The sequence below is a fragment of the Oreochromis niloticus genome, linkage group LG9, assembly GCF_001858045.2.
Source record: "Oreochromis niloticus isolate F11D_XX linkage group LG9, O_niloticus_UMD_NMBU, whole genome shotgun sequence".
NCBI classification, from domain to species: domain Eukaryota; kingdom Metazoa; phylum Chordata; class Actinopteri; order Cichliformes; family Cichlidae; genus Oreochromis; species Oreochromis niloticus.
This window is the reverse complement of record NC_031974.2, coordinates 21,100,877-21,119,700: the sequence shown is the minus strand read 5'-3', so window position 1 is coordinate 21,119,700 and position 18,824 is coordinate 21,100,877. Positions and strand designations below refer to the sequence as shown.

The window sequence follows — 18,824 nt, the reverse complement described above, 5'->3', positions numbered from 1 at the left end:
CTGAAACAACAGCTGTTTGTAGATTATTGTTGGTTCTCAGGATGTTGCACTCTTTCACCATCTCTCATCCTTTGTGAAGCCCTTCACGTCCTTACTTTTATTCAGCAAAATAAGGAATGCATTCAATCTTTTTTTACTATGTTGTAGCAGTTTCCCATAGAAACAGGCCTCTCAGGTACCAGATGTATGTGTTGTATAGCTTTGTCTCTAACTAAGCTGTGCGCTCCGTTGTTGCCTCAACTACTTTTGCTTTTTTTGCTTGACAAACAGCGTAACGGCTACATATAAAGGGAGCATTGAGTGTAGGACGAGAGCAAGAGAACGAGTCAGAATACCAAAAAGACAATAAGGACACTGGGTTGGTTGTCATCCGTCAGAGTCGTCCCTCAGCGCTGTCTTGTGTCTACTCAGTGCCTGCTCACGACATCCGTGCACAAGAACTAATCTCTCGTCCATGAGAGGGCCCTGGCCTTGATACCAGATCAGCTGAAGTGAAACACATCAGGCTGCTGACAAGCCACCGTTTCTCCCTGGGATAAAATGAAGCCATCACTCACCAGCACAAGCTAGCAAAATTACAAACTCACAACCTTCTAAAGAAACGTCTTTCATCTTTACAGCGCTTTCTTTTGCCTCTGCCTCTGGCTTTGTGTGATGCAAATGATAAAACATTTAAAGCAGCAGTGGTATAATCAAGCTTAAAAGCTTTTTTTTTTTAAGCTTGATTATACCACTGCTTCACATAAAACCAGCCTGACTAACTTTTAACTAATTCACCACATGTACAGATTGAATCGCACAAGAATATCCATTTTATCGACATATGGCTTTGCAGAAACCGTCATTTAAAATTAAAAGTGCAGTGGGCTGGCCTGTGGCAGCACAGACAGTGAGTAATAGCTACGAAGTCTTTTACATTAAGCTGACTAATGATAGAAAGCGAGCTGGTTTCAATCCTTGCCACAGTGGGAGGGTTATTTCCAGTTTTATGTCGAATACAGGTGGCTGCTTGATTGGTGGATAATTGACTGAACAAAAAAACACCGCCCCCGAACACAGAGAGTGCAGTCACAGTCCTGAATGACAAGCAGCCTGATATCTGGCAAGACTTAAAGGGTTGTGTTGTGGTTTCAGTCTGTTCAAAAATCTGAGAAAAAAGCAACACTGTAAGGAATTACAGAAGAAAGAATGCAAGCAAGCTTTATTAATTCCACATAGGTTGTGTCGTGCTGGGTTGTCGTGCTACCCCTATTTGTGGAACATACATGAAACCAAAGAGGGCATGCCTTCTTATACTTTTGAGCAATGTTAGCAGCTCTGTCTGGATTTGTATTGGTTGTGAGAAAGAAACCCCAACCAAACTTAAACATGCTATTGTAAAGTCACTTATTTCAAGCTAAAATATCTTGTATTAAGTGAAAAAATCTGCAAATGAAACAAGTGAATATTCTCTAGTTTCTCTCTAGTTTCAAGATTCACTGTCTTGAAACAAGTTCCTATATCTTACTGAAATGTTGCTCTGTAGCTGATTGTGTCTTATTTTAAGTGAGTAATGAGATAATTTTGACTAGAAATAAGACAAATATGCTTGGTAAGATTTTGAGTTTTTGCAGTGTATACTGGAATGCAATAGCATTGCTTTACTCCTTTGTCCAAAAATGGAGCTGCTATTTGCGGATGCTGAATTGTAATTATAGAAGTGGCACTGTGGTTGGCACTTTTGCCTCACAGGTCCTGGGCTCAAATCCTGGCTGGGGCCTTTTTGTGTTGAATTTGCATTATCTCCATATGTCTGTGTGGGTCTTCTCCAGATACTACAGCCTCTTCGCGCAGTCTGAAGACATGCGTGTTGGGGTAAACTGACTGTAGGTGTGTGAATGCGAAGCCGTCTGTTGTCTGTCACTCTGTGTTTTAGCCCTGCGACAGTTTGGGGACCTGAGCAGGGAAGAAAATTACTAGACATAGTTTCCACGCATTAAAAAATCTGAAGTTACATTAAAAAGAGAGCTGAGGGTAAGGATTGACTATTCTACACCACACATACATAGTTATTCATATTTTGCTACTTTTTCTTGGCTTCAGAGAAGGAGCTGAGTCTGCTGTAGTTGACTCTCATCCCCACACAGAAAGCATAACACAGGGTTAACATATTCTTACATTGTTAAACAGCTGGTGGTTTTTTTGCACACACCTCTAATTGGGGCTCTTTTAGATGTCACCGCAAATCCTCTGCTAGCTTATGGGAGAGTGGGGTAGGGCTGGGCTATATCATACCGTTCACGGTAATACCGGTGTAATTTTGGGCAACGATAGGAAAATGAAATATCGCGATAGAATGTGGGTAATACGCGCATGCGCAGTGCCTATGTTTACATACGTACATGGCGGCGACGCAGAATGAGAAGAGCGAAAGTGGATCGTTAAATGAAACGGATGAACCAGAATTGGTTTGTAAAAATGCTGCAACTTCAGTGGTATGGAACTGGTTTAGCTTTCGTCCGTCAGATACACAACAAAGCACTACTTTTGGTAGTGCATGCTAGCGGGCCGTCGTTATTACCGTGTTGTTTGGAAAATACGGCACACTTAAAATTAATCCTTTGATTTTTCTGAAAATCGACAGTGCCCCTTATAATCCTGTGTGCCTTATGTATGAATTCTGGTTGTGTTTCCTGACCTCGAAACGATTTTATGTGGTACACGGCGCTCGAAAATCTGTCAAATGTTTTAGTACGACTTTGCTAAGCTACGAACCTGCACCGCTTGATGGATTGTCGGAGCATTACGGCTATCGCAGGCAGGAGCCTCGCGGAGTGATACGTACTGTGCTTCAACATAATATTACCGTATTGTGTGTGTATAACCTCTTTTTAAGTTTTGTGGATATTATACATGGTTATGCTGAGGATATGTCGGCCAGTTTCTACTGGAAATGCCTTTTGGTTAAACTGTCCGCAAGGAATTTGCAGTGTTACATTTTTATATAACTTTAATGTACATAAAAAACAGCTGCTTGTTTAAGTGAAAATACATTGATGGGTTTCTTTTTGCACTAATAAAGTTGTGGAGTTGTAAAGTATTTTGTCTAGTGTCAATTATATCGTCAGTTATATCGTTATCGCAAATTTTCAAATGTATATTGTGATAAATATTTTTGGTCATATCGCCCTGCTCTAGAGTGGGGTAAAGTGTGTGAGCCCTCGCTGACCCTCTAACAGCCTGTGGCCCCAAGCAGTTGCGTGATGTGATGTGGTTGTTGTTCACAAGCTGCTGTTATGAAAAAAAAAAAAAATCCTGGAAGCCATCCTTGATTTGAATTTGCATTGAATTTTCTTCCTTTGCCAATTTTCCACCTCTCCCCCAAGCAGTTTTGGCACGGTGCTTAACAAACCAACACACAAGCAGACAAAACAGCATTTCAGGAAGCAAAATTCATGTCTGCAAAAAAGGACCAAATGATTCGGAAAATTAAGAATTCCTGCGTTGTCATTTGTGAGGTATGAAGTTATTATTTTTTAAGTGCATACATGCCATTTGGGGATGAAATACAAGACATGCACTGTAGCAGTATCTAAAGGTTTTGGGGGCATATCGGTGACACCATCAACTGTGCAAGGCTTCTACAGTGTGCTTCCATCCACAGAGAAGCAGATGAGAAGCAGGGGTGTAGGTATGTGTATGCACTAAACATTAGGAAATACTGTATGAACAGGAGAGGAAATCTATAGATTTTATGTTTTGCTTTTGAAAAATTAAAAAGAACTTCATGTTTAACACTTAAATTTATCCAACTGATCAAATGTTTGGCTTTTCGTTCAGCCATGTAAGATGTGAAAAAGAAGGAAAATGGTTACAAGAGCTATGAGACTAATAAATGGGTGTACATGACAAGAGAGGTCCTTAAATCACCACAGATCTTAAGTAATTAACTCATCGCTATCATTAAGCTACGATCACTGATATGAAACAAGTCAGTATGTTACATAAAAGCTCATTGTAAATGCTTGGTTAAATCATATAGTCATAATTTGTCTCTCGTAATAAAGACAGATAGCGATCACGAGGCAACAGTGAAACAAAGACAGAAGGAAGCTGCTAGGTTGGCTCCAGCAGCAGTTTTATTCGTCCTGTATTGACAGGGGATTAATTTCTTCTTATCTGTATGTCCGTGATAACACTTCCAGGTGTGTGCCAATAACATCTGCCATGTGTCTGAATATAATCCAAATCAGGTATATCTGATGGCTGTGATGCACGAGTGTACAAACACAGTGCCCAGGAGGTGGGCGGCGGAGAAGATCTTAAACAACATGGAAAAGTGGGCTTTTTATTAAATTACAGGGAAGTGACATTAGTGTGACAGCAAGGCGGCAAGTGAGAGAAAATGTTCATGCACTGACTTCAAAAGAGAATATCCAAACAAGAACATAACTAGCAGTAAGAAAAGCTTAGTTCACTTAAAAATATGTGTAGAGAATCTTTATATACTATGTGAATAAGTGGATACATACATTTAAAAAAAAAGGATTTATACCCAGTTTTAAGCTGTTAAATCAGTAACAGTAACATGTTAATTCTTTAACAGTTTGGAAGTCTAATTTGTTGACTTAAGCCCTTTTCGCATCGAATTGGCATGAATGCACTGACATCTGTGGTCATCAGTTAACACGAGCAGGCGTTAACGGTTGATCCTGTTAAAGACTGCAAAATGGTCCTGACCGAACGCTGCCACGCAAGTTATCCATCTCATCATCCTTGGAGATTTCACACTTCTGACAGATTTCAGCTTGCTCTTTCTATGAATGGGTCTCAGCGCTGTGTGGTGGCATGAGCCCTTTTAATGCAAGCATGTAATCAGCCAATCAAACTGGTTTGTTGAACATGACAGCGAGTTCACTGTCCTCAAACGGCCTCCGCAGTCACCAGATCTCAATCCCCTAGAGCACCTTTGGGACGTGATGGGAGATTGGCATCTTTTTTCAATTTTTCCCACAGAGAGCTAAGGCAGAATTCTGAAAGCAAAAGGATGAGCAGCTCTATAGTATAATGGTTAACACATTCACCTAATATATGAAAGATCACTGCTTTGAGACTGGGAGGACACACAAATCCCTGGGAGAGTTGTGTCAGGGAGGGTGTCCGGCATAAAAACCCACAAAATCAATCTTTGGATCCATCTGCTGTGGTGACCCCGTTTGAATCAGGGAGCAGCTGAAAGAGGCTTGAAGGCAAAAAGGGGTCCAAAAACGGCTGCCAATTTATTCATGAATTCTTAATTTACAAATAAAACTGCGTTTTCAGACGACACTTGGCTGCAGGAGGTAGTTTCTGATTAAAAGCTGCAAACTAGAAGCTTCTAGCTAACCGCTGTTAGCTTTGACTACATTCAGCTGAGCTTCAAGAGGGTTTTCTTTTTTTACCACTTAATAATTCTGATACTATTGACAGCCACAGGGAAAAAAATCCCAACAAATTTTGTTTTTATAAAAAAATAAGGCCCTAGGAAAAAACTATTCTCTAAACCAGGTACTGAATGATACATGAAGAAACCCTTCTGTAAAAATAAACACCCTCCAAAATGCAGATAAATATAGGCAAGAATAAAAATGGAAAGTGAACTTACTCCTCTGAAGTGGAGATAACTGACTCAGAATATGAGAAAAACTTATTTAAAACAAAAACAAACTTCTTTTGCAACTGCAGATATTTATCAGATGGTCGATTTCTTCAATATGATAACAATAATACATTTTTTTTATTTTACAAATATTGTGTTTAATTATTCAAAGGAAGTATTATGTCACCCACGGACTAGTTTGCATACATTTCTAGGAGACAAAGCGCAGTTTAAAAGAAGAAAAAACAGTACTTGGATGCACTATCTCACCTTAAGTGTCTCCACATGTCCTCTGCTAAAGATTAACAGCATCATGTTTATTGTGGCCTATGCACTAATTGATTACCGTCTCAAATAACTTTCCCGCCACTCTTCATAGCGCAATCTGTTTACACTGGCTCTCACAGGTAAAGCGCATGATGTGAGCTGAACTCTAATCGATTGCAGGCTGCCTGATGCAAATAGTAAATCTTTATTGAGTGACACACCATTTCTTTTCGGGGTCCTGCCGTCTCAGAGGGATCTCGTTGTCCTTTGCCCCAGTTCTGAGTATCAATAAACACCAGCGCTGTGGTAGTAATTACTTTATGATAGCCTCTTGCTTTCAGAAAAGTTAACTGCTGTCCCCGGGGATCTGGCACCACATGAGAGATGGACAGTAGTAGGAGGAGGAGGGCTTATTGAAAAAATGTCTCATACGCACACACAGACAAACACAGAAACGTGCACATATCCACCCACCGAGTAAAAAACAGAAAAAGGCAAACGCACATATTACCCGCCTCCACGTACACCCACAAATACACACACCGGTGCTCTCCAGATGGATGGCAACTTTGATAATGGCTGAAATGAAGAAGTGGATCGCTGGAGTCCGTCCTCTTTTTCGACAGTTATGACTTAAAACTCCTCCGAGAAGTGAATCATACCGAAGACTGGAGATGGACAATCAACGCGGGACGGAGCGGACGAGAACACAGGGGCCACGCACACCTCAATAGATCTCCACTTCACTCGGTGCAGCTAATTGAAACAGAAGTTTCAAAGTGCACACTGAAGTATTTTTTTAAACCTTTTTTTTCCCTTTTGCTCAAACACGCGTGACTCAGTTTTTTTAAAAAGGAGGGAAAAAAAGACAGATTTGAGTTAAACCGTTCTGATGTTGAAAGGACATTTGCTTCACAGAACATTTGCAGAAAGTAAATGAAAAAGAAAGAAAAAATCATTTCACATTTTTCACCGATTCCATATTAAATCACCCTGTTATTCACAAGGCTATGCTTTGAGGAGACCAGCAACATTGCCTGCAGTGATGTTAATTACTTATCTAGTTAAAGCGAAGTGTAAAGTGCAACAGCCTCACAACTAATCATCGCTGTTGATAATCTTTGCCACAGTACGTATAATGAAGTCTGTCTCTATTAGCACAGATATTCTAACCTCCCCTGCAAAATAATGGTTTAAACGCAACCTGCAGTAGTCTTGCTACAAAGTTTCCACTTTAACAAGCTGAGCTAACGGCTCTTTCCATTTTCATGATGGTATATCTGTGAAAAAAAACCACTCAAAACAAAAAAACAGCTACATTTTTACAGCTAGTACTACTCAGCTCATATGGTATATTACCATCTGCCTGCTTGGATCCTATAGTCTGCTTGCATCCTGCACTGACTAACACATTGCCAAAAGTGACTGCTGAAATCACTGCCTTGCTTTTTTTTTTCTCCAATTGTTGTAATTAACACTGAAGCTAATCTGATGTCGGGCTGCCGGTGACAACCCCTAATGAAACACGTTGTGTCGGTTACTTCCTCCCACTAATCAGAAACAAGACAGACCTATTAAAGCTCGAGCCTTTGTTCTCTAACGTCTCAGATGTGTGGCTGTCACTCCTCTTAAAGCTTTGAGTCTGCAGTCAGGTTTTGCCTCTGTGCTTGTCAGCGCTCATTTAAAACCCTTCAGGAACATTTAAGCGCTGGCTTCAAAGTGTGAGGAGAACAACTTGTACCACTGTTAGCGCCTGGAAGAAAGACGGATATTAATAATCAGAAATAAGGAAGAGGTGGTGAGATCAAAAAGGCTAACCTCGGTGATTATCGCAGCGTGTGGCGTGTGATTGGTGGTAGCAACAGACCACCCAGAGACACAGATGAACCCAGCGTGATGGGAGGCCGCCGCAGCTTAGCCGGGCGCTAACTCTGAAGCCCTTTAAAAACAGCTTTTTCCCCTCTGAGGCAGAGAGCGGCACCATAAACAAACTTTAACTGCTGCATCTGTATCTGAATCGCTTTGCTGTGGTGCGATGCCATCCTGCATGTCTCCTCTCTAACCCATACACTTCTCTTGGACAACATAAACAACTCGTCAATTAGCAGGCTGCTTGTACAAACATTCACAGTGTTTAATTCGCCAGGGGTGTGGCTGACTGAGACCGTGTGGTGCAGCGACTTAAGCAAATGGGAATAGCTGGAATTACGGATAAAGAGCCGCAGTTTGCTGCTTCTTTGTGAGGCTGTAAATGAACTTGTGCATGTGTGTCTGTTTGCGTTTCTGTGCATGTGAGCGCGGCAGATGAAATTAGTTGTAAACTGCTGATCGGCTTTGGATTGGAAGTTCATTAGCACGTCTGACGCCTTGATGTCTGATAAAGGCGAGGAGGACGGGATGGTAAACACGAGAGTTGACTGAGCTAGGGCTCCTGTAACTTTTCCAGGACATCGAGAAAGGAAGAGAAAGAGCAACAGCCAAACAGAAAGAAGGACTGACTTGAGGCGAGGAGGACAATAACCCGCCCGTAGAGCTGCAGAAGGACAGTTGGAGTAGGAAAACAGGAACATCCAGAGGCTGAGAGAGCTGGAAAGAGACCATCTGTCTCTTCCCTCTTATGCACTCACCATCAGTGGAGCAGCCAGTGGATCCGTCGCTGGAACAGTAGCGCATCTCGATCCTCTGTCTGCCCACTTCTAGCAGGCTCGGATCTGGGATGCGAGCTTTGCAAGTGTAGCGGAAACGCTGCTCGTAGTGGCCGCCGTTGTCGGAGATGTTGACAGGCGTCCACGGGGTCCAGGGCGTGGTCTTTTTAAGGTCGGGACATGGCAGAGTGTTGCAAGACTGGTACTCCTGCGGGCACAGAAACACTGCATTTTAACCCACAGTTTTATTTCACGAGAGAGAATCACAAATGACCGAGGCGATAATTAGCACAACAGGCTCTGACAAAAACCTTCTGTTGTATTTTCCAAACATAATAATGGCCCGGACAATGCCTTCTGAAACCCTCAGCAGTCGCTCATGTGAAATTAAACAAACTATAAAGGGGTGAGAAAAAAAAAACAACGCCTTTCATCATCGCTCATCCTTGAAAGCCTCTTGATTCTGGCTCTGGCAGGTTTACAGTACGGCATGTTACCAGAACGAGTGCCACTCATTCCCCAAAATACCCTTTACAAACCAACCAGGCCTGGTTTGCCTGGCTCTAATATAGCGTGCCATTCTGCCTGCACGCACTGGCTATGGATATGCTCCCATTAGACCACTTGCCGAACATGGAAAGAGGCAAACAAACCAAGCAGAAAAGGTCATTGTTGATCAAATTTAATCTATAACCACAGGGAAAAGATGGAGAGAAGGAGCGCTGAAGCCAAGGACTGCAAGAGGCTGACACAGAAAGAGGCGAAGAATACGGTAATAATGGCAACTCTTCCTCCAATCTGCATTTGACTTTGAAAGCCAGGCAGTAAAAATGAATAACACGGCATTAAAGCCATAACAATATGATATGTGGGACCTACTCAGGAGTGCCATATGTATATATATATTTATTTATATCCAGCACTTTCCTCAGCCAACTTGGACAGCTGGCTGGAAAAGAAATACTCTCATTCTGTGGTGCTATATTTGGTGATAAGATTCAATATGATAATAGATGGGTAATAGGAAGTCCGGCCCCGTTTTGTGCCCAGCTAAAAAGTAAGAAGGCGGAGGGAGAGATACATCTGAGGAAAATGACACTGTAGAAGAGAAGGTGAGATGGCTGCCATTTTCCTCGCTGCTTGTTTATTTATGCTGAATAGGACTTGACTGACTGCCAGACCTTGACAAAATAAGATAAGAGTTCCTTTCTGCACATCCGTCAGCCTGTCGCATAGGATACGCTGACAGGTCAGCTGAGGAGAAGAGCTCTATACATTATACAGTATGCAGGCATATTTTTCACCATCTCACTTCCTTTTTTATCCGCTGTCATGGTCTTACTTTGCATCCATCCATCTATCTTTATATTCCCCCACCCCCACCCCCCTGCGTTTTTCTCACACAGCTTATAACTCGCTTTGTGACACATCTCTCCCTCTCTCTCTCTCTCTGTTTCTTATTTTTTTCCTTCTGTATCTGTTTCATCTCCTTCTCCTCTCCCTATGCACCTCTGTTTCTATCTCCTGCTTCCTCTCGCTCCCTCTGCCTCCCTTCCCCAGGGTACCAAGGTTAAAAACACAGCGAGGATTTAGATTCTGTTAGGGCCCGGTGATGAATGAGGGTGTCACCTCCACCGCACTTCCCGCCTCTCTCCATCCAGTGCAGTAATCATCTTCAGACATTAATATTTAACATTGTCACGCATCACAGACCAGCCCACAATCTGTGATTATCAGCCAATAACAAAAGGGAAGGAGAAAAAAAAAAAGAGTCCACGTCAGCATCTCGCCATCGCCTACAGCGACACAAATGCAACACATGGCATGAATGGGGGGGTTGGGGGGACGGAGGAAAGGCAAACAGTCTGTGGGTGTTTGTTGTGAGAGTGGTTGATGGTGGCCAAACACAGTAAATATTTAATGAGGCTTGTCTGGTAAGCGTTTCTCCCTATACTCTGGGGATTAGTATCAGTGCAGTGGGCTAAGGAGATAATTACTGGGTTTAAAGCTAAACCTCATTCAAGGTCTCTAAAGGAATCTACAACAACTACAGCTGAAGTATATACATCTTACAGCTAGTGGTTCATATAGATATATATATATATATATATATCTATGTGTGTATATACATATATATATATATATGTATGCATAGAAATCTTTTAAAGTGGTCTCGAGCAATGGTTGTCCTGGCTTTCTGAAGGGCTTTCAAAGTTTTTGGCTGTTTTTTTGTCTCATTTTCCACCCAGCCCTTGTACCTGACCATTTTCAGAGGATTTCTGTTTGTTGAGCTACTTAAAAGTAACCTAACTCTAGGGATGGACCACTGTTGACACAACAGCCAACTTAGCCAAGAACCAATTTTAAATTGTATCTTTAGGCACTTTGTTACTAGTAGCCTGCTGCAAAAATACATAATTTGTTGTAAATTGTTTGTTTTTTTAGCAGAATCTACAAAAAATGGCAAAGACAGCACAGTTTAACAAGCATAACATTGTATTTATGCAACAAAAATGTGTTTCTCAGCTTTTCAGCACAGTGTGTCCTTAAAAATTGATGAAAACTGGACAAGTGGAGGAGAAAAGAAGTGACTGACTTAAAAAAGTATCTGGAGCAGATGAACTGTACCCGAAAGTCAAGAAACAGGAAAAACTTCAGCAAAAACCAGACACAGATGTATCTGACTCTTCAGGTAATCCACATGAAGAAGCCATTCTGATTAGCCATGGATTGGCCTCCACATGTGGGATCATCAGCGTGGCAGCCAACATCCAAAGAATTTGAATGTCCATCAGGAAATGTGGAGAGCTATTCCTGAAGACTACTTCAAGAAATTACAGAATAGCTCATCTAAGATAGTTCATGCTGTGTTGAAGAATAAAGGTGGCCATGCAAAATATTTACTGTCAAGCTCACTGGAGCAAAAACACTGGTTTATACTGTATTTCCATGTATTTTTGCACATGGTTCAATAAATCACTCCATCTTTCCATTCTGCAACCTAAATATCTGGGCGTTGAAATGAGGGGTGTTGCGAGACTTTTGCATAGTGCTCTCTCTCTCTCAGTGGTGACATTTAGACATGACTTTATTTTAAGGGTCACAAGAAAAAAAATTACCCATAAGTTGTATGGAATTTGTAGCGGAATAGAGGTAATAACATTTTTAATTCAGTACATGAATTAATTTATTATTAATTTAGATATAGTGGCTTATTTATTTAGGAGTACATCTAATGGCTCAACTACAGAGGAAAAACAAAACAAAAGACTTTAGTTTGACTTTTTAGGCTCAAGAGGTTTCAAGCTAGCTCAGTGTGTCATTTATTTACATGTGGCATTGCCAGCATGTGTTAGAGACTATTGGTCTGAAGAAAATCTGCAGGCTAAGTCAGTTTTATTTATACAGGTGATAATGACAAATCACACATTTGTCTAAAGGGGATTTTACAATCTGTTCAGCTCACTGTCTATCCTGGGCTTTTTTTCCCTGAAAAACTGAACAAGCAACACACAGCAACAAGCATTTTTTCAAGCATAGACTGTACATACATGTCTGTGGACTTCTTCTCGAGGTAGCCACACACTAATGCACAATTATTGTCAGTTTTACCCTGAATGTGACCATAACTTATAAAGTTACCATCATGTTGTATTAAATGTGACATGAAGTCAAAATATTCCCAGGGATCAAAAATAAAGACAATATATTTTATAGGCTTGTAAATAAAGTAGAGTCTCCCTCTGCTGGCTGTTGGACAGAATGCACGTTTATGTCCATCTTTTATATACAGCCTCTGCTACCCACACGGATACATTCACGTAGACATGCTGTATGGGAACATTTGTGGGAAGGGTAATTTTTGTTTTACTTGTACAGAAGTATATTATGGGATTGCAATGCAATGCCATGAAGATAATCTTGCTGCTCCCCAGTATCAGCCCTGTGTTACCTGGGGGTCTATAATGTGAAATAAGTCAAAACACCCTTGCTGTTGACGGTGTCTACTTTTAAAGTGGAGGGATAGTGGACAGTTTATTGTATTTTACTGCAATAAAAGGAGCCTTGTTGCAGTGGCTATGCATGTGACACAATGGCATGATAATAAACACAAAAACAGTCTCTCCTGCTTTTAGAGTAGAAATTTTTACAACATGTTTTGAATAATGCATTAAAAATGGACCTAAGGAGGTGGAAATAAACATCAATCCTAACCTATAACCATAACACACATACACCCACAAACCAATAAAATGACTCATTTTAATGACTTTGACTGTCTCGGAGCAGTGAATAGGCCATTTTGGGCATAAAATACATCTTGACCATTGTAAACATGTCCGTCTGAATTAAAACAAAGAGCCCTATTTCTTTTTTAAATTTTTTTTTTATTAAACTTTGATTTTTAACTATGCTATTTAAATGTTTTATCTCATTCTTTCCAGCTGATATGGTAAAGTAGTAAAACAAAGTAATACAACTACAGTAAAACAAGTAAAAGAACAACAAAAACCAGGAAAAAGGATTTTCTGCACTCTTCACTCAGCCACACTCACGTCTCAATTTCACAGAAATTACCCTAAAAGGGAAAAACATAGACTAAAGCAGTCGAATGTGACGAGTGGCATGTGGAACACAAGATTGAATTCAATTAGTCCGCTGATTTTGACTCATACCCGTGCCCACCGCCCCCCTGGCGAGAGCAGCAATGTGCATTATGGGCAAATGGAGAGCTGCGATTTTATGCTGCGAAACACCTTTAACAGGCAGCTGCTTGGAGACGGGCACCTCTGTAATGGGTTTCTGGCTGGAGCTCAGGAGGGCTGGGTGGAAGGATGCTTGATAGCATCATAACGGTCTGGTTGGTCAGCAGTGGAAGCAGTGGTCGGGCTGTGTGTGTGCGTGTCTATGCAAGGCTGTCAACTTGACTATTGAGTCAAAGTTCTTACTTTGGCACCTTGCACTGGCTTGTCTGTGTGTGTTACTGTGCCTGAAGCGCGTGCATGTTTATACGTTTATGCATGGCCGACTTATGGATTCAGGCTTCAGCTCCTATCTCATTCTGTCTCCATCCACAGACCTTTCTGCCTATTTTTTAGGTGTTACAGACTAACGGGATACAAGTTGAGGATGGAGGAAGGGAGAAAGGAAGAAAGAGAGCCAGTGTGAGTGTCAGCATACTGTTTGAGTCCTGTGGAAACATAATCCCTCAGCCTCTTTCCTTACTGGAAAATGTATGAATGTAAAGTGGAGGCCGAAATACCCTGTATATCTTTACTTATGTGTGTGTAGAAGAAACAAAATGTGTGTGTAGGTACAAAAGGGCCTGTGTCATGGTCAGCTGTGGGAGGTGAATAATAAGGAGTCGTGCCTCTCCAGCCTCCTACCATCATTACACTCATTAAACTTCTTATTGGACTGGGAGAGCTGTGAGTGTGTAAGGCAGAGAGGAAAACTTATGTGAATATAAGGATGGCTGCACTTACATACTGCTGCAGAACCCAGACGTTTAAGTGTACGCTCCAGATGTGAGAGTGACTAATCCTCTCCGGTGCCTACGTCTTTATCTATTGTGGTCGAGTCTGCAGAGACGGAGGCCTAATGTTCCTCAAGTCTCTGTGACACATCAGTTCAATTAGCGGCACCGACCAAAACACACTTTGTCAAACACAGACTCCTCTCTCTGTCTCCCTCTCTCTGCCTACCAGTCTGACTCCATAATGAAGCTCGCTCTCGGCCAGGAGCAGGCTACACACCAGTGCGCACACAATGACTAAAACGGAGCAGTACAAAAACACACGCGCGCGCACACACACGAACACAAGTGCGTTCACCTGCCAGACTGCCTACACAAACACTGAGTGCTTAACTTTCATTTCACAGCCTGGCTGCACAACTGAACTCCTCACAGGTAAATAGAACAGCTCTCAGTTTCATTAAGCAGCTCTGTGCATCGTCAGTTCTGCCTGGCCCACGTTTGACTTATTTAACTCCGCCAGGCATATTCAGCAGAGAAGAATGGTTCCTTTTGATCCTTGGATGTGACAGACATTTGATGTACTTTACTGTACAAAGTAGGAAATACCATAGTGAAGAATGTATTCTTGAAGACAGCACAACTCTGAAGTCTTCTTTTATCTACCCGTAGGAACTAAAAGGAATAAGACCATGGCATTCACAATGAAGTTGTAGCTCTCGACAAGTCTAGTTTAAAATTCTCTCTTATATGCTGTCTTTTTCACGACTTCTATTTTAATCGTAGATCATTTCTAACATAGTAACTTCATAGCTTTAATGCGCTAAAACTGAGTGCAAGTATGCAAAACGTGACACTAAATTTCAAATCGTTCAACGCAGAAATGCAGTGTATAGAAAATGCAAAGGGAATACTAACTTGCATTTTAAATGAAACTCAAATTAAACTCAGCTTGAATTTCGGCAGTAATGCATCATTTAATAAAAACGACTGTAGATCTCGCCGTACACGGGTCGGTCTTTTTGTCGGTAAGCTGCTGAGGATGTGATTTGAAAAATGAGAAATTAATGGAGGTTTAGGGTAGTGAAAATTATTTAATCACGCAGGGACCAACTCTCCATTTTTTTCCCAGAAGTTGTAAAAAAGACATCTATTTGTCAATGCCGCTGAAAAGTTTTACAGATTCTAATCACCTACAACCATTTTTCTTCCTTCTATCTCATTGCTTTAAGCTTATGAATAACAGTCCTAATTATTCTGCTCTCTGACTTAAGTCAGCAGTTGCATGTGGTAACTGATTATAACTTGTGTTGAATCTATCCACACATACTTTTGATATGCTTTTACTTTGAAATGTCTCAGGAATTGTGGGCAGTATGACCTAAACATGTGACAAACATGCCTTTTTGCACTTGAGCTGCAATCAGCTCATTTCAGTTGGTGTACATGTGAGGAGGAAACAAAGGTGGAGCAGTCTATAACTTGTGACAAGCAGACGTGTGGACATTACTTTGATTTTTATGAAGAACAAGAGTGCGAAGGTAAACTGCAATCTGCATCCAGGACAGAAACACCTACATTATACTGCTGACACAACGCTGGCTCTGTATAAGCTACTATACAATCACTTCCCAGAGTGACTTAAAGCTGTGCTGACCCCAGCCCAGCAGCCAGAGCCTGAGCTTCGGCAGGTAACAACGGCAGTGATGAGCAGTCAGGCTTATAGCATTGTAGCATCCATTGCCACCTACGCATGCTTCCACAGTAGAATTGCTGTGGTGATTGCCATGAAGTCTCTTTCAGCTGCTTTTCAGCACTAAAAGAAAAACTGTAAGCGTGTCCTATCCTATTAGGACAGGGATTTGTATCAGTGTAGGACTGAGCCTCAGGATTATACTGCTAACTGGTAAATATGTGGCAATGCATTTAAGTACATATCATGAGCAATGAAACAAGTAGTGTAACAAACTACTCTCTCCAGGGAGTAATTAAGTAAGTAATGCGTAATACAAAATAATGTGTAAAACACTTTTTTATGAGTAACAACGCCAAGACTGGTTGCAAGATATGAAGGAAAGAGAGAAAACTACATGATTCAGGCCTGTCTGTGTGCAATAATTCACTTTAATTATTTATATACTGCCATAGATTCATCAAAGCACGTTACATTGTAAAGTAAATAGATAATCACTAAGTTCTAAGTTTTTGTTGTTTTACACCCTTATTAATTGATCTAACTTCACTTTCAATGCACTGTGTTTGTCTTTTGATGCTTGTTGGAGTTGCAGTGACGCTAATGTATCATGATGTTACAACATCGTTCTTTCTGCGCTCCTGTTGTTACAATTACAACTGCAGCACTCTTGCTATGCTAGCTGATGTAAAAGTTAAATCCTTTCTGTTTCTTTGCTCGTTACAGTTTCACTCGTAAATTTTCACCTGTGTGCACAAACTTTGTCAATACGAAGCACAAGGTACATTTTTCCTGGCCTGTGAAAAGTTTGTCTGGCCGTGGAACATATAGGCAGGAATAAATTCAGCATGAAATTTCCCCAGCCCGCATTAATGATCCCACTCTAAACACAGTGAGTGAGCTGCTTCTACATTTATTAATTATTTTAGCCTTGTTTCCAGAATACATAATCTCTGGCAAATAATAGCTTTTTGTCTCAATACTAGGGAAAAAAACACCTTGCTTCCAATTCATCCAAGGTTGACTGAGCACACTTCCAAATCTGTGGTAAAGTTTTAAGTCACAGGAGAAGATGGGGTTAAGTACTGTATTGCAGCTATAGTGCATCACTACTGTTTTATTTCCTACCTGGCTTAGCTAGCTTCCCTGGGGACTCAACACTGTAGAGTGAATACACTGAATGTGATGGAGCAGCACTGTGTGGACTTCAGACTGATGAAGTTGCAGTTATGTGGCCTTTTTCATCAGCAAAAATGAGGCACTGAACTGTAGTAAGCCTGCAGCTGAAGCTTATGGCTATGACACACGGGGCAACGTAAGGGCAGGTTTGATGGAAATAAAGCACCGAGAGAGGTTGTTCCTTTAATCAAGCATCTGGCAGCATTTTGTTTTCAGGGTAGCGGGGTTGCATAGTGAGCGAGGACTCTTTGATTTAAACTGAAATGTCCTTGACCTGAATCCCTACTAGCTTTAGTTGAGCTATTCTGTTTCTGACTGTGTTGCGAGCACCCCGTGGAGGGGTATACGCAAAGAAATGTTTGCTTCAGGGATCAACAGAGAATCACAAAAAAAGTAACAACTGAACATTTTTTTTCTGCTCAGGGATTCATTTTACCACATGTTGGGAGTGTATTGACAATGTTGACAACAGAATATTTATCACCAACTTAGTTCAACTTTTCACACTCGTCAAAAAGTTCCAAAAAACATTTAAAATCGTTCTCTTTTTTCAAAACAAGAAGCAGATGTTAGCCCATTGCTGTCAATAACTATCTGACAAACACCTGGAGCTGACCACAGGTGGCTGTGTCTGATCCTTACAGGTTATATAAATCCTTACAGGTAAACGCAAAGGTGCAAATGAACATACGCGCACCTTTGTTGACGATCTAACACCCTTTCCAGGTCTCAGTAGGATTCCCAGACTAAATAAAGTAGCTGTGATGACAGAAGCCACAACATGTGTGTGTTTGTGCGTGTGGTCTCCTTCTGTTTAATTAAACATGTGTCCGGGGACAGAAACGCACGCAGATGGCACATAAAAATGAACTCCATCACATTTTGGGGGTTCTTGAAATTACCATTGCTGTTATTTTCCCCATCATATGTGGAAATCTTTAAGGTCTGAATAGAAATATGTGTGGATATGGGTGCTTTAAATGCATTGAAGCACTTGTTATACATTAACAGCTGTGCCTTTTAGCACCTTATACGAGTTGTAAATAAAAGGCAGCAAATAGTTCTCTGATCTGAGTAAATGTGCGGCTCTAATATAACTTAGAAAAACCATCCAAATAAGTCTTCCCCGGCAAAGAATTGCCTCTGAAGTCAGTATGTAATTACCTCTCCGGTGCCTGAAACGTCCCTAATTAAGTCCATATCACAATGTTAGAAGACAAGGAGTCAATGAGAAAACAAAACAAAGGAGAAAGGGACAACAAGTGAAAATGCAAGAGCAAGAAGGAAGAGGGAGGAGGAAGACAACTTGGCTAAACAAACAGAAAATTTATAAGAGTCAGTGTAAAGTGCCTGTTTGACCTTTCCTGCTTTTTTGTGTAGTACGACTGTAACCGCTACAACGCTGTCACCTCCATGGACAATTGCAAACACACAGAAACATCTTTAACATCTCCTGTCCGGTTCCCTCATTCCTAATGACAAGTTGCTCTATTCCTAGCGTGTTAATGGCCACCATGCAATGACAGAAATATGACCATAGGAACCGTGTGGCTGTGTAGGTGCACGAAGCAGGAGATGATAAGGTATGACTGCTAAATTGCTACTTAATGGGAGGTCAGTCTTTTTATTTGGGTGTTCTGCAGCGACTAATGTGTCACGGGCAATTATCACATACTATATATGCTCGCGAGGTATCAAGGTCTTGCGTGGGATGTTTCATTGTGTGCACTGTATTATTTCGCTTTACAACAGACCATTACACAACCTCTGTAATGTGACTTTTTTTCCTGCTAAATGCGATTTGGGTCAATGAAAGTATTTTACAGCATTTTACTGAAATTTTCTAAAAGCAAAAAGCACCCAACACGGCTTTAATTTAACCAAGTGATTGTCTGTGTGTCCAATCTCTTACAGAAAAATTCTATGAAAATAGACATAATTCTTATT

General features: G+C 41.1%; 1 protein-coding gene across 5 annotated transcripts in view; it reads right to left on the bottom strand.

The window, feature by feature from the left end:
- Positions 1–18,824, bottom strand: part of sema5a (sema domain, seven thrombospondin repeats (type 1 and type 1-like), transmembrane domain (TM) and short cytoplasmic domain, (semaphorin) 5A) — a 140,738-nt gene that overhangs the window by 21,570 nt on the left and 100,344 nt on the right. For all 5 annotated transcript variants that reach the window (XR_269493.4, XR_002063341.2, XM_025910406.1 and 2 more), the window contains one exon: positions 8,512–8,737. Coding sequence is in view for 3 of the 5 variants with exons in the window: in XM_025910406.1 (XP_025766191.1) it covers positions 8,512–8,737 (226 nt within the window). In the remaining 2 variants the exon portion in view is untranslated. The remainder of the gene's footprint in view (positions 1–8,511; positions 8,738–18,824) is intronic.